General features: G+C 33.4%; 1 protein-coding gene across 4 annotated transcripts in view; it reads left to right on the top strand.

Moving 5' to 3' along the window:
• Positions 1–4,449, top strand: part of LOC126703009 (2-isopropylmalate synthase 2, chloroplastic-like) — a 57,583-nt gene extending 53,134 nt beyond the window's left edge. For all 4 annotated transcript variants that reach the window (XM_050401895.1, XM_050401894.1, XM_050401897.1 and 1 more), the window contains 4 exons: positions 2,311–2,394; positions 2,483–2,617; positions 3,332–3,477; positions 3,994–4,449. In XM_050401895.1, the coding sequence (XP_050257852.1) occupies positions 2,311–2,394; positions 2,483–2,617; positions 3,332–3,477; positions 3,994–4,126 (498 nt within the window). In that variant the 3' untranslated portion in view covers positions 4,127–4,449. The remainder of the gene's footprint in view (positions 1–2,310; positions 2,395–2,482; positions 2,618–3,331; positions 3,478–3,993) is intronic.
• Positions 4,450–13,969: the final 9,520 nt, after the last annotated feature.

Genomic DNA, 13,969 nt, shown 5'->3' on the forward strand with positions numbered 1-13,969 from the left:
GGTACATTGGATTATGGACTGTTGTATTCACCCTCTAAAGATTTTAAACTTGTTGGCTACAGTGATAGTGATTGGGCCGGAGACATGGATGATAGAAAGAGTACTACTGGTTTTGTATTCTATATGGGTGATACTGCATTTACATGGACGTCCAAAAAGCAACCAATCGTGACGCTTTCCACTTGTGAAGCTGAGTACATTGCTGCTACCTTTGGTGTTTGTCATGCAATGTGGCTTAGAAGTTTATTGAAAGAGTTATAGATGTTTCAAGAAGAAGTTACAAAGATATTTGTGGACAATAAGTCAGCACTAGCTCTTGCAAAGAATCCAGTCTTTCATGACCGAAGCAAGCACATTGACACAAGGTATCATTTTATTCAAGAATGTATTGCAAGAAAGGAAGTTCATCTTGAGTTCGTGAAGTCACATGATCAAGTATGACACATTCAACAAGCTGTGAGCCTTACTTGGAGTAATCAAGAAAACAAGTTTAAGGGGGGATATTAGAAGTTAAACTTTTTTTTAATTAATCTTTCATAAATTAGTGTGAGTTTCATAAGTTAATGTAGTGAGAAGTTTATTGAAGTTATGTGTGGGATTTATGAATGTAAGAGTTAGAAAAATAAATTTAGTGGGAGTTAAAGGTTGGATGGTGTACTATATAAACCCATTCATCCGTCAATTTCTATGCAAGAGTTGAAGAGAAATACAAAGCTTTAAAGAGTTCTAACTCTTCCCTCTCCACTCTCTCTCCCTTTATTTAATTTGTGAGTGTGAGTCTCATCTATACACTAAGTAGTGTGTGAGAGTAAGTGAGAAAAGACCCATCAGTATTTTGTTTTATTTCCAACAATAACATCCTTATTACTTATATAAAAAAAAAAAAAGGCTTCGTGAATGAAGTAGATTCTGATATGGTTTTATTTGCAAGGCAGAAAGTTGCTGAAGTGTGCAGTGTGTTGCAAAATTCTGGATTGCAACAATTTTGAAGGTTTTGGTTGTTAGATTAAGCTTAGGGCATACTGAATGCAAGGATAGATAAACAGGTTTTTAAGTTCAAAAATTGGTTAGAAGTTCTGTCTAAGGCTTTATTAACTTTAACGTAGAGGAATTACAAGATATATAGACCTCAAACCCACTTTCTTAGGTATAATAGCTAATGCGAGGTTTCATGCCACAAATCCTTGGCAGCTTGGAAAATTCTTTGAATTACTCTCTTTTAATTTACAGCGTGTAGCTATAGGCTTGTGGATAATTTTATTTGTAGTGGAACTGTGCCAACTGCTGAATAAGATAACTAATCACCAAACCAGGACACCAGACCCATGTCCAGATAACTTATTAATAACCAAACTATCCATTTATTCTTCAATTTTCAAGGAGTTCCTTTTGGGCCAGAGATTTTGGAAGAGTCAAATTTAAACAAAACCATCAGCATATTGAAGTAAAAAGATCCAACGTAAGATTCAACAGTAAGTAAATTAGACTATGCTAAATACCAAGTGTGCCTCATTGATCTTGGACTTGACAGTAAGCAAATTAGCTATAGGCTATACACATGCATACATACATATTTTGATAAATAAAAATAACATAGACTCTTGGAATTTGGATCATATTACCTGATTCTTTGGGCTTTCAATTGATAGCATAGTGGTAATGGACTGTGGTGTCTCATGAGTCATGTTTGTCATTTGAGCCCCACATCCGCCCTCCCCATCTATCTACCTATCTTTGAATAAAGAAGAAGAAATTGATCCTTTGTTGAACCTTTTGAAGTTGGCATCATGTTTAGGTAATGAATTCTTTAGTGTACTAGCTTAGGTCTGGAGTGCCTGTTAGTGTGTGTGTGTGTCATAGACTTAGGTTTTAGATGACAAATTATCAGGTTGTTCTCTCTAGAAATTGATAAATTTAAAAACATTAACGCTCCATTTGTTTCAATGGAAAACCTCATTGGTCAACATAAAAAATATGGCTTATTTTTAGAGATTGTTTTCCACTAATTTTTTTTGGAAAAAACTCTATCTCACAAGCTAAATAAGGGAAGTTAGTAGATTGTTTTTCAACTCTTGCTACCAAACATAGGGAAATGAGATAATTTTATAAAAATGTTTTTTTGTAAAATGACTCATTTTCTAAAAAATATCATTGCTGAAATAAACAAAGCCTAAGTCTTTTTATTGTTGAAAGTTGAATTATAATTTGAGTTCTTGGTAGATAACTGTTTAGACATGTTTACATGTACCTGGCATCCTTGTTTCTGGTTCCATATTTATCCGCACTCTTATTTTTTTGCCAATGTCCCAGAGAGTTACTGATGCTGACTTAAGAGCATTGGTATCTGATGAAGTTTTTCAGCCAGAAGTTGTTTGGAAACTTCATGATGTGCAGGTAAATAAATTTACTTTTCAAATTTTCTGTTCATTGTCCAATTTGGCTTGATGGCATTCCCTCCAATTGACATGAACATTATACACAGGTTACTTGCGGAACTCTGGGTCTTTCTACAGCAACTGTTAAACTCATTGATGCTGATGGAACAGAGCATGTTGCTTGTTCTGTTGGAACAGGGCCAGTAGATTCAGCTTACAGGGCTGTTAATCTCATTGTGAAGGTTTGAGATGAAAGTTAATAAATTTATATTATCCATAAGTTTATTTTAATTATTTATAATTATGTGAGGACTTATAGACAGCACTTACATGGGGTTACATCTCTCTAGCCAGTATTATGGGGGAGGGGGAAAAAATAGGATTAAGAATTAAGAATCCAATGATGATCTTTCTCCTGAAGAACCTAAATTTATGGTACTCATGGTATTCAAATAGTTGATTGTCTTGGGGTCTGTTTCAGCTTATTTTGTTTATTTGACTAGGTACTATTTTTTCAAAGCCTCACTTTTATCTAGGTACAGTTGTATTTTTTTTTTTTTTTTTTTAAATTGAATAAACCAATTAAAAGAAGCTCATCAAAATCGACCATTATACTCTCATCGAGATCCAAGTTCCTGCTTTGACAAGTTTGTGGTAAACATGGGATTGATGCTAGTTAAGATAAGTAAGCTAAAAAAGAAATCAATTTGAGGAATATATTTTGAATCCTGATTTGTTTTTAGCAATTTATAAGCCAAAAATGGTCAAGGGATATACAAGTCACAAAAGCTTAAAATTGGAATTCTCCTTACGTAGAAAACTGTTTTTACAGAACAAACTTGAGTATCTTATGATTTTGATCAATTTTCATATTGTAAAATTTATCTTTGCTGAGGTTGTTCTCAATAATCTAGCATGAGTTGTGTTGTTATGGATTCTTCTTCCCTTGTACCCAGGAACCTGTAACCCTTCTTGAGTACTCCATGACTGCAGTCACAGAAGGCATTGATGCAATTGCTACCACCCGTGTTCTAATACGTGGGGAAAATAGTCACGCATCTACTAATGCCTATACTGGAGAAACAGTATATCGCACATTTAGGTATGGCATATAATATATATATATATATATGTATGTATGTATGTATACTATGTATACACACATACGTCTCTTAGTGTTACTTTAAGCAATGTTACATCATCTAATAAAATTTTAAATTGATATTTTGAAAATTCCATCATTGGATTACAAGTTCTTTATATTTTTAATACCAATGCCAAATTTTGTTTCAATCAAATGTTGTTTACTATTCGATTCATAAACTCATATTTATGCATAATTTTAAAATACAAACATTTAAAATTTAAATGTTTGATAGTTGAGATAGTTATTGATTTATGACCATCTTGAAATTTTGCAATTATGGATATTATAAATAGAAAACGTAATCCAACGGCAGATGTCAAAAAAAATATTGAATGATATAACATTGCTTAAAATTACATTAAATGTAACATGAACCCAACCATATATATAGGTTTTTCTTTTTATTTGGCATATTTGATTCTTTAAAATCCAGATTCATTGAACATAAAATCTGCCTTGTTTTTGTGCCAGTGGAATTGGTGCAGGAATGGATATCGTTGTTTGTAGTGTCAAGGCCTTTATTGGGGCATTAAATAAGATGTTAGGCTTCAAGGAAAAGCCCGCAGTTAAGACTCCAGCCGAAACAACCACTGTGTCTGTTTGAGGAGCTATGGGAAGTCATCATATTTGCATGATGCCTAGCAATCAAATTGCCAGGATCATGGGTCTGTGATTTCTTGTTGATCGTACAAAGGTGGGATGAAGTATTCTTTTTTAACTTGTGGCTGTTTCATTGTTATGAACAAGTTTCAGCGATAGGCCTAAGCAGCCTGTCATTGGATTTTGGTTGTACTTCAATACAAATGCGTTATTTGTAGAAATTTTACTTGAATCTGTGGAACGATTAATTTTGAGAATAGAGATGATTGGTTGTTTTAAAGCTAAATGTGTGTAGATTACAAAGATTGTGAAGTCATTCTGAAATTATTCTTTTATGTTTGGCGGGGATGGGGTGTTGATAAACATTATATAGAGATATCTGGTTGATCAAGAAGCAAAATGGTAGAGGTGATAAAAATAATCGTTTCCCATTTCCGTGCGCTGGAACAATAACATCTTTTTTCTTTTATTGCAATTTCTTTGTTAGGGAAGTGATTTTTAGGAAGAATGTAAATCAAAGATGATCATTTGGGCGAATACCCCTAGCTTGTTAGGTGAATTTTTTTTTTTATAATCCATGTAAATGGAGACACTATCATTTGGACAATGCCCCTAATATGGACATATGCTTTGAGAACCATTGAGCCAATGCCCCTAATTTGGGCATAGTTTGAAACATCCTGGCCAATATCCCTAGTTTAGGGAATTTGGAAAACAAGCGAATAAAATTGGTGAAGAAACCGATCATGTTTTTACATTAGCAATTGATGTTTTGCACGATTGGCAATCTGCTGGATATTGGTTGGATATTTGAACCGGGATTCTCTTTATCTTGCTTGAATGATGGGTGAATTGTTAAGAGTTCATGTGGACAAGTCATGATAGGCCTGAAGCTTGAAAGGCTTTTTAAAATAAAGTGCCGAGTGGGAAACAGTTCTCCTGAACGGCACAAGCCCAGTTTTAAGGTGCCTGACAGTATTGCATATACTTCAAGTTAACAAATTGATTTTTCAAGCTGATCTTAAATAGGGTTTCATCGGACTAGAACTCATTTTTTAATCACGTTCTTAAAAAATCTTGGCTACAATTCAATATATATAGGCTTGGTTTATATGAAACATTTACAAGGTGACAAAACACGAAATTTCATTCATGCCTCATTTTTTCAAATTCAATTGCATAAATTGATATCAGGTATGAACTATGTCATAAAATTTAACTTTAGCCCATTTTACATAGGTGTACTTTCTTTTCCAAGAGTAGTGAAGATCGAATGGGATCAAAATTATGCACCAACGCAATACAAAAGTTGAAGATTGCTCAGAATTGCATGTCCATCACTTGGATGGGATCACATTTCTCTAGCTGGACTTAGGTTGACTTTTTTCTATAATGCTGACCATTGTTTCAGTCAATTTGTACTGGAGGGTGTGTCTCCATCAATTGTTAGTATAACCATGGATGAAAACTTCACTTTCTACTCATATCTGACTTGGATCACCGAAAAAGTGTGGACTAAAGAAGAGACCCAAATTGTGGAACAAAAGTACTACTTGAAGAGTTGAAGTCTTTGAGGAAGGAGACTTGAAAGAGGATTCAAGATAAGGCAAATAGATGAAAACTAGACTAGCTTTTAATGTTCTTATTTTTCAAGCATTAAATAATATAATTGCTATTTTTAGGGATAGACATGTTTTGCTAAGATTTCCTGAAATTGTTGTCTTAGGATTTTCCGATGAAGTATATAAAGACATTCTCTATCAAAAACTTTTCCCATTGGATCTTCATTTGCGTGATTGATAATTGGCTAACAAATCAATGTATCTAGTATCTATTTAATTTAATACAATATACAAAAACAGAAATTGAGAGACTAATTTTTATTAAAGGACAAAGTTTTGCTACAAAATTGGTTGTAGCCTAAGGCTACCACCTTACTTAGTACTCCCTCTGTCCTAGTTTGTTTGTTCTCTATTCCGTTTTGAGATATCCCAAAATATCGTCATGTTTTTAAAAATAAAAGACATTAATTTACTAATGTTCCTATTATACCCCTACCTTATTTTCAAAACTATTTAAAAAGAAAACTAAAAAATATTTAAAAAAATCAATCTAATTGGGGCACCTTTTTAGTTGCCTCATTAAGAATACTCTTTTAAAAAAAACTGATAAATTTATTTAAGGGTAGTTTTGTAAATTTATATATTTTTAGAGCATTAGCATCTAAGTGGCCAAAAAAGTTCTATTTTACACACTAAAAACCTATTTTATCTATTTTACCATCCTATTTTACAACTCACCCTACATCCCAGTTTTTATTTTTACATACAACTTAATAAAATAATATAATTCCTCTCTCCAATAACCACTAGTGCTCAGGCACCCACCAGTACACCACCCCACCACCACACACACCCTACAACAACCACCAAAAAAAAACCCAACAACCCCCCAGTCCCCACCATCGATACACATACCACCACCACCTCTAACACCCACCCACCACCACGCACACCCCCTGCAACCACCACAAAAAAAAAAAAAAAAAACCCAACAACCCCAGTCCCCACCACGCCGACCCACACCCTCCACCACGCCGATCCACAAACCCATACTTCCACCACACTGATCCACAAACCCACGCCCTCCACCTCACCACCACAGCAACACCCCACCACCACGGCAACACCATATGAACAGAAACCCACACACACACACACACACACACACACACACACACACACACACACACACACACACACACACACACACACACACAAAAAAATTCAAAGGAAAATCCACACAAAACCCTCAAGCACTGAGCAAGCAAAGAGTTGAGAGAGGAGAGTTTCAGAGAGAAGGGAGTTGAGAGGTTCAGAAAAAAGTGAGAGAGAAAAAAAAAGAGTAAATTAATATATTTCGGTTTACAAACTCATGAACAGTAGGTTCTAAATATGAGTACCTACTGTTTACAAGTTGTAAAATTTTTAGAATTTGCATACCAGGATGGAGCATGTTTTTATGTTCTCAGTGGCTAAAATAGCAACTGAGGGTGTTTTACACCCTTGGATGCCAATGCTCTTATAAGGCAAACAAGATAATAAATGATGATCCTTTAAAAAGTTTGACTTTTCAAACAGAACAAACAAATTGGGACAGAGGGAGTATCTTTTTATTGGAAGTGAATTTTGACAAATCTACTATTGAATTACATTTTCTTCTTATATCCTCCATGCTTGCAAAATTTCTATAAAATTAAAGATCAATAACTATGTTATCAATAAATTATTTAAATTGCAAGTTTTTATAGTTTAAAATTATGCATAAAATGTAAGCTTATAGTTCATACAATAAATAATATCTAATTGACACAAAATATGATATGTGTATTAAGAATATAAAGAATATGCAATTTAATGGTTAGATTTATAAAATATGTAGTAATGTGAATGTTATTGAGTAAGGTTGTAACCTTAGGCTATAACTAATTTTGTATCTAAACTTTATCATTTTTCTTCATCATGACAAGTGGCATATCTAACATGTTAAAAATATCCCAAGAGATGTATTGGTATAATTCCAAACAGGGCCGGCTCAACAAATTTAGGGGCCTTAGGCGAAAACTTGAGACAGGACTTTTTATTAAATATTTAAATATGAATTAAATAATATTTATTTAATTTTTGATTTTTTTATATATTTATAATCAATTTATTATTCTCTTTGAGATACAAAATTACTAATTAAATTTTTACATTTAAGTTTCATTAACGTCTTCTTTTAATATCACTTAATCTTTTAGTAAACATTTATAATTAAAATAAAACATGATCTATAATAGAAAAATTATGAATTATTTGGAATAAAACAAAAATTAAAGTATAGAAAAATAGAACCTTATTTTTCAAGACACAATTGCAACTTTAGAAAATAATATGATCACTTTACACTCTAAACTTGCACGAATAAAAAAATTATTTATCACATAACTTAACAAATTAATTTTAATACAAAATATATTATCCTAAACTTATAATTTTATTAAATTAAGATAACACTCGTACATATAACAAATTAATGACTTTCTAAATGGATGAAAAAAAAACAAAAAAATAATAATAATCACTAGATAGCCTGGATGTAGGTTGAGGATAAAACATAGTTTTAAAAACCGGACCGGACCGGCCGGTTCAACCGGTTCAACCGGGAACCGGACCTTAATCCGGTCCGGTTATTATTAAAAACTGAAAATGAAGGAAAAAACAGAAAAACTGTCGGTTTAACCGAAAAATCGGAAACCGGTACGGTTAAACCGGTTTTTAGCTTGTTCTTTAACCCTTCAGCCACTGTGTTTCTGACCAAAAAATAAATAAATAAATAAGAGATTTTGTTTCAGATTTAAGAAGAAGAGAGATTTTGACTTTGAAAATGTTGTTAAGTCTAAAGATGTGAAGCCTAAGATGCCCACATTGACACCAAAAATATCAGATTTACTATTTATGACTTGACACAGTTGAAAAGAATTGAGGAAACTCAAACCAAAGAGATGCAGCCACGCAGGTACAATGTCCGCTTCAGTTTAAGTGCTTTTCTTGCTGCTCTTGTATTTTTTTTTTTGGCTGAATAAAAAGAATGAGAAAAATCTTGCTGCTGCTCTTGGAGACTTGCACAGGTGCTAATGCACATATATTGACCGAGAGAGAGCACTGAAGGCAAAGAGATGAGAAATGAGAGAAAAGTAAAAGAAGAAACCAGTACAAAGCTTTTAACTAACCAAGGTGTAAGGTGTGGATGTAAGATTTCAAAATATGTGGTAGGTGGATTATCAACGTGTAAAGGACTAAAGGTGGGATATGTGGTGGAAAAGTAATGGGCAATGATATTGTCACTCTCAGGTGACTTTTTGATATTTGAAAAATGAAAGAATAACTAAAATAATTTTTATAGTAGGCTTGAGTTTGGTTGTCTAATATATAAATAAAAAGAGATGTTATATTTACAATATTTTTACAACAAATTATAAGTGGTTAGTTGTTATTGGTTCAAATTTGAACTTAATACTAAAATTACTTTTTTTTTTCCTAACAATAACAATTAGTAACAACTAACCACTTAGAATTTGTTGTAGAAATATTGTTAAATTATTGTGAATATATCATTTCTTATAAATTAAAGTTAAGGTTTAATGTTTTACTGTTATTTAATTTAATTTTTTAGTTAAAATATTAGTTATAAAATTATTTATTTATTTATTTATATTTTATAATTATTAATTAATTATTTATGACATCATCGGTTCGACCATCAGTCCGACCCCGGTCCGACCATAAAACCGAGAATCACTCTCTATTCCGGTTCTTTGACCGTACCGGTTTTTAAAACTATTCATAAAAGCACTAAAATAAAAATAGGTGAACGGCCAAATCTGTATTGAAACTCGAATGAAAACAAAAAATATATAAAAATTAATTTTCAAAAATTGCTTAATTGTAAGAAACGTGTAACTGTAGTCTGCAATTCACATGAGTTCTGATAACTCCTGCAGATTGACATGTAACTCATAGCATAGAAAGAAGTGGAATGCTTCTAGCCATAAATGTGTACAACTTGTACTTTGGAGAAAAATATTAAAAGTTTTAAAAGTCTGGTAAAAAACCTGTGGTGGTGACTATGACTAAAGAGTGTTTAGTTCTAATTCCTTAAGAAAAAAAAAAAAGAAACCCAGATCAGTGAAACTTGGCAACAAGTAAAAAAAAAAAAAAAAAACTCAGCAGCAAGAAGAATAAAAAGAAAGGAAGAGCAAATAGAAGCAAACCTGAATGAAGATAAAAGAAGAGTAGCTAGCCAACAACGAAGAATGCTAAAAAAATAGAATCAAGATGCAGACTAGAGAGAAGCAAGGTGAGCAGGAAAAAAAAATTCTAATCGATACTATATTTGATTTCTTGAGATTTTTTTTTTTTATAAGATAGAATTTTATTCTAACATAATCTAAGTGTATATATATGTGAAACTTTCTCCTAGAGACTTGAATCCTGACCCTTGCCCTCCACACCCCACAAACACTTATATTTGTGGAGTGACCATCGTACCAAGGGTGTGCGATGGTGATTTCTTGAGATTTAAGAAGGAGAGAAAATGTTTTTTCTGTTAAATTCAAGTAATAAATGTTAGTTTTTATCAATGAAGTTATTTATAAGGGAAATGCTAAGGACATTCGTTAATAATTAATTTAAAGAAAATTTTTATGGGAAATGAAAAAAAAATTAATTAATATTTTGACAACTTTTTTCATTTCTCATAAAAGTGGTATCAAAATTTTCCTAAAATGGATTATTAATAAGTTCCATAAGGACACTCGTTAGCATGACCCTATTTATAAAGCCATTAATTCAAATTTTAAATAGGAACATTATCTCTTCAATTTCTATGTTTTGGGAAAGGGGGCTTTATTATTATTATTTTTTGGATAAACCATTGGTTACAAAGGGGCCTAATTATCTGTCTTCAAGGGCCTTAATTTCCGCTCTTCATATCAATTTATTTCTATTAGTGGTGCCTTAAATTTTTTACCCTAGGTGAAGGAACCATAATTAATTTGCATTGGGGGGTCTTAGGCCATTGCTTTTATGGTTGTGTCGGCCCTAATTCCAAACCAACCTAATTTGTTAGTCCCAAAGACACCGACTAAAAAAACTATTGTGTCTGTCAGCCAAAAAAAATAAAAATAAAAATAAAAAACAAAAAACCATTACTCTTATTACGAAAACACTACTTATAACACAATTAACTGTTTGTGCCTTGTTTCCATCATACTACCACCAGAAACAATCCCAATCAGCACTGTTTCATGCATGATTTACAAAAGACATGAGATGTATCGCTTCACACATAATTTATAAAACACTGCGAGAAATCAAGAGAGAGAGTGTCAATAAGGTAGAGAGGCAATGACAGACACTAGAGAAATCTTATGGATTGAGACCATTAGAATGTGAGGCACATAAATGAATCTGTGGAACGCAAGGCTTGATCTCCTAAGGATCTCAAGCTCTGATAACAAAATCTAATGGAGTGATATTTGGTGAATGGTGATCAATTTAGAAGGGCTAAGTTGCTTAAAGTAAGGTTGGGCTAGCTCTTCAAAAGACACTCTTGGAAATAATACCTCTCAGATTGTGGCTATTTTATCGTTGACAAAAGCTAATTAGACTTGGGCCACCTTATTTGTTTATAGTTACATAAGCAAGTTGCGGATTGGCTAATGAGTTAGTTACAAAGGCTACCTTTAATTTGGCCAAAACCTAACAAACAACTCTTACAAGAATACTAGTGTACGCCTCAAGAGTGAAATTCTTTGCAGGTCCATTTCTCAATATGACAATTATTATTTGACATGAATGGTGGAAATACTCTGTTCAATGACTTCACTGGATTTATTCTTCCGTTTACCCTTAGTCCTATATAGGAATTAAATTACTATATATTATGAGCTAAAGTGACAAGATGTCGAGAAATTATCTAACATAAGTAGCTACAATCTTGACCTCATCTTCTCTAAAAGTTTGCCGACCTGCTTTCTTGTAGGCTTTGGATCAGCAATATAATAGAGATAATAGGTAAGGAGAGTAAGTTATTTTGAAGAGTAGGTTACTTTAGGCCTAAAATAGCAAATACCAAAACAGACCAGGTCGATTTATGTGCCATGAAAGCATTTTGCACAGCAGGTTTTGCACAAGGTCCGGTCTTAACAGTGTATTTCCACAAACACATAAATCAAGGGAAAAAAAAAAAAAAGAACAAATTTATGGGTTATGTTTACGGGCACCGTAAGGTGCCTGTTAACAACAACTTTTTACAGCATCTTTTTTATTTTTTGCAGCTTTTTATTCTTTTTGATATTTTTTTAGTAATTTTTTAATCTTTTTTGGCAACCCTTTTAATAATTTTTTGTTCTTTTTATTTTTTATTTTTTTTTTATACAAGATAGAATTCTACTCTAGCCTAATCTAAGTGTATATGTGTGTGAAGCTCCCTCCTGGAGACTTGAACCCCGGCTCTTGCCTCCCACACTTCACAAGCACTTATACTTGTGGAGTGACCATCACACCAAGGGTGTGCGGTGGTGTTCTTTTTATTAATACAACCCATTAAGGGAAATCTTAACAAGCACCGCACGGTGCTTATTAACATTTCCCCAAAATTATGACCTAACATAAGATGCTATATTGTTGGTCTTATCTTCTCTAGCAGTATGCCAATCTCCTTTGTAGGCTTTGGATCTGCAATAGCATAGATAGATTAGGTAAGGATAGTAAGTTATTCTAAAGAGTAGATTACTTTAGGCCTATTATAGAAAATACCAAAAGGTCCAAAAAAGAACAAGTCGATGTATATGCCATGAAAGCAGTTTGCACAGCAGCTTTCGCACAAGGTTTGGTCTTAAAAGAGTATTTCCCCAAACACATAAATCAAGTAACAAAAAGAGTCTCCATCTATGTGGCTAATATAGCAAACCAGGGCGGCCCTAGGCCTAGGCCATGGCCTACGTCCCCTGCCATAAAAAGGCCCCCAAATATGGGGCGGTAAGGTGTTTTATTTTTTTTTTTTTTAATTAAAGAAAAAGCATACATGAGTTAGGTTTATATTTTATTTCAATCTTAAGAAGACCTAAAATATTAGAGTTATGTTAGTATATTACAAGTTTTATTACATAGGTCCTACAAATTGATATGACACCAATGAAGTATGTAGTCGACTAAATTTCTAGTTTGAAATAAATTAAACAAGTAAAATAGTTTCACAAATGCGAATTTGTATTGATGATTGTGTGGTACAGTTCTCTGAAATTACAAAAGAGTGATCCTCTGATTCGATCTCCTTGCAAGACTTATTGATTGGAATTGTGGTAATGTGATTTTGACTTGAACACAAAATATCCTTCAATTTGGCTAAGGAATGGATCGAAGATCTTTGAAAAGGAATTACAATGAATCTCTGGCTATGAGCTTGTTAGAAATTCTTTGTTCTTCACGTTCTTCGTGTTCTTCGTGCGTTCTTCTTCTTTGAAGGTTTGTGGTGGAAGTTCTTCGGTGCTTTAGAGGCTTGAATCCGTAGAGTTTCTTTGATTTGTGGTTTGTTAAGGTTTCTGAAGGCTTTTGAGCTTGATTCCAGCAAACTTTAGGATCTAGGTAGATAGTTTGGATGATTCTGCTTTGAATGTTCTTCGATTTTGAGGTTGAAGTTCTCGAAGTTCTTGAAGGCTTTGAGGCTTGATTCCAGCAGAGCTTCTGTACTTTTGAGTGCTTTTGAATCTTCTCTGATGCTGCTTATGCTCTAGATGGCTTGGTCTCCTCTTAAATGCTTTAGGAAGGCTTCTATTTATAGGAGTTTGGGGGTGGGTGAGCGACACGTGGCAGAGTTTGATTGGTGACACATGTCATCGCCTGATTGGTCCGCTTATATCATCACTTACACGCATTGATGTGTGATTGGTTTTTGCATGACACTTGGCAAATTTCTGTTGGTTTATGAGTAGTGATAGCAAAACCTAGCAGCAATACGTGGCACTTTGTAATTGGCTGTATTTTGTGGATTTGGTAGTATGACGTGTCAACTTGTGATAGGTTGAGAATTTTCCCTCTCTACAAATGCCCCCTCGAGACTCGTTCACACACACAGTTTTGGAGTGTGGTGTGGGAATGAGTTTCAAAAATGGATTTTTACACTTGACTCTTCAAGTGAAGTAGTTGAAGGTGGTGGAGCTTTTAGCAGGATGAGATAATTTCTAAAGAGTGTTCCATGGTACTTGGAGTGGGTTGGTGAGGCTGAAAGTTATTTGCAAGAA

Source organism: Quercus robur, chromosome 10, assembly GCF_932294415.1.
Source record: "Quercus robur chromosome 10, dhQueRobu3.1, whole genome shotgun sequence".
NCBI classification, from domain to species: Eukaryota; Viridiplantae; Streptophyta; class Magnoliopsida; order Fagales; family Fagaceae; genus Quercus; species Quercus robur.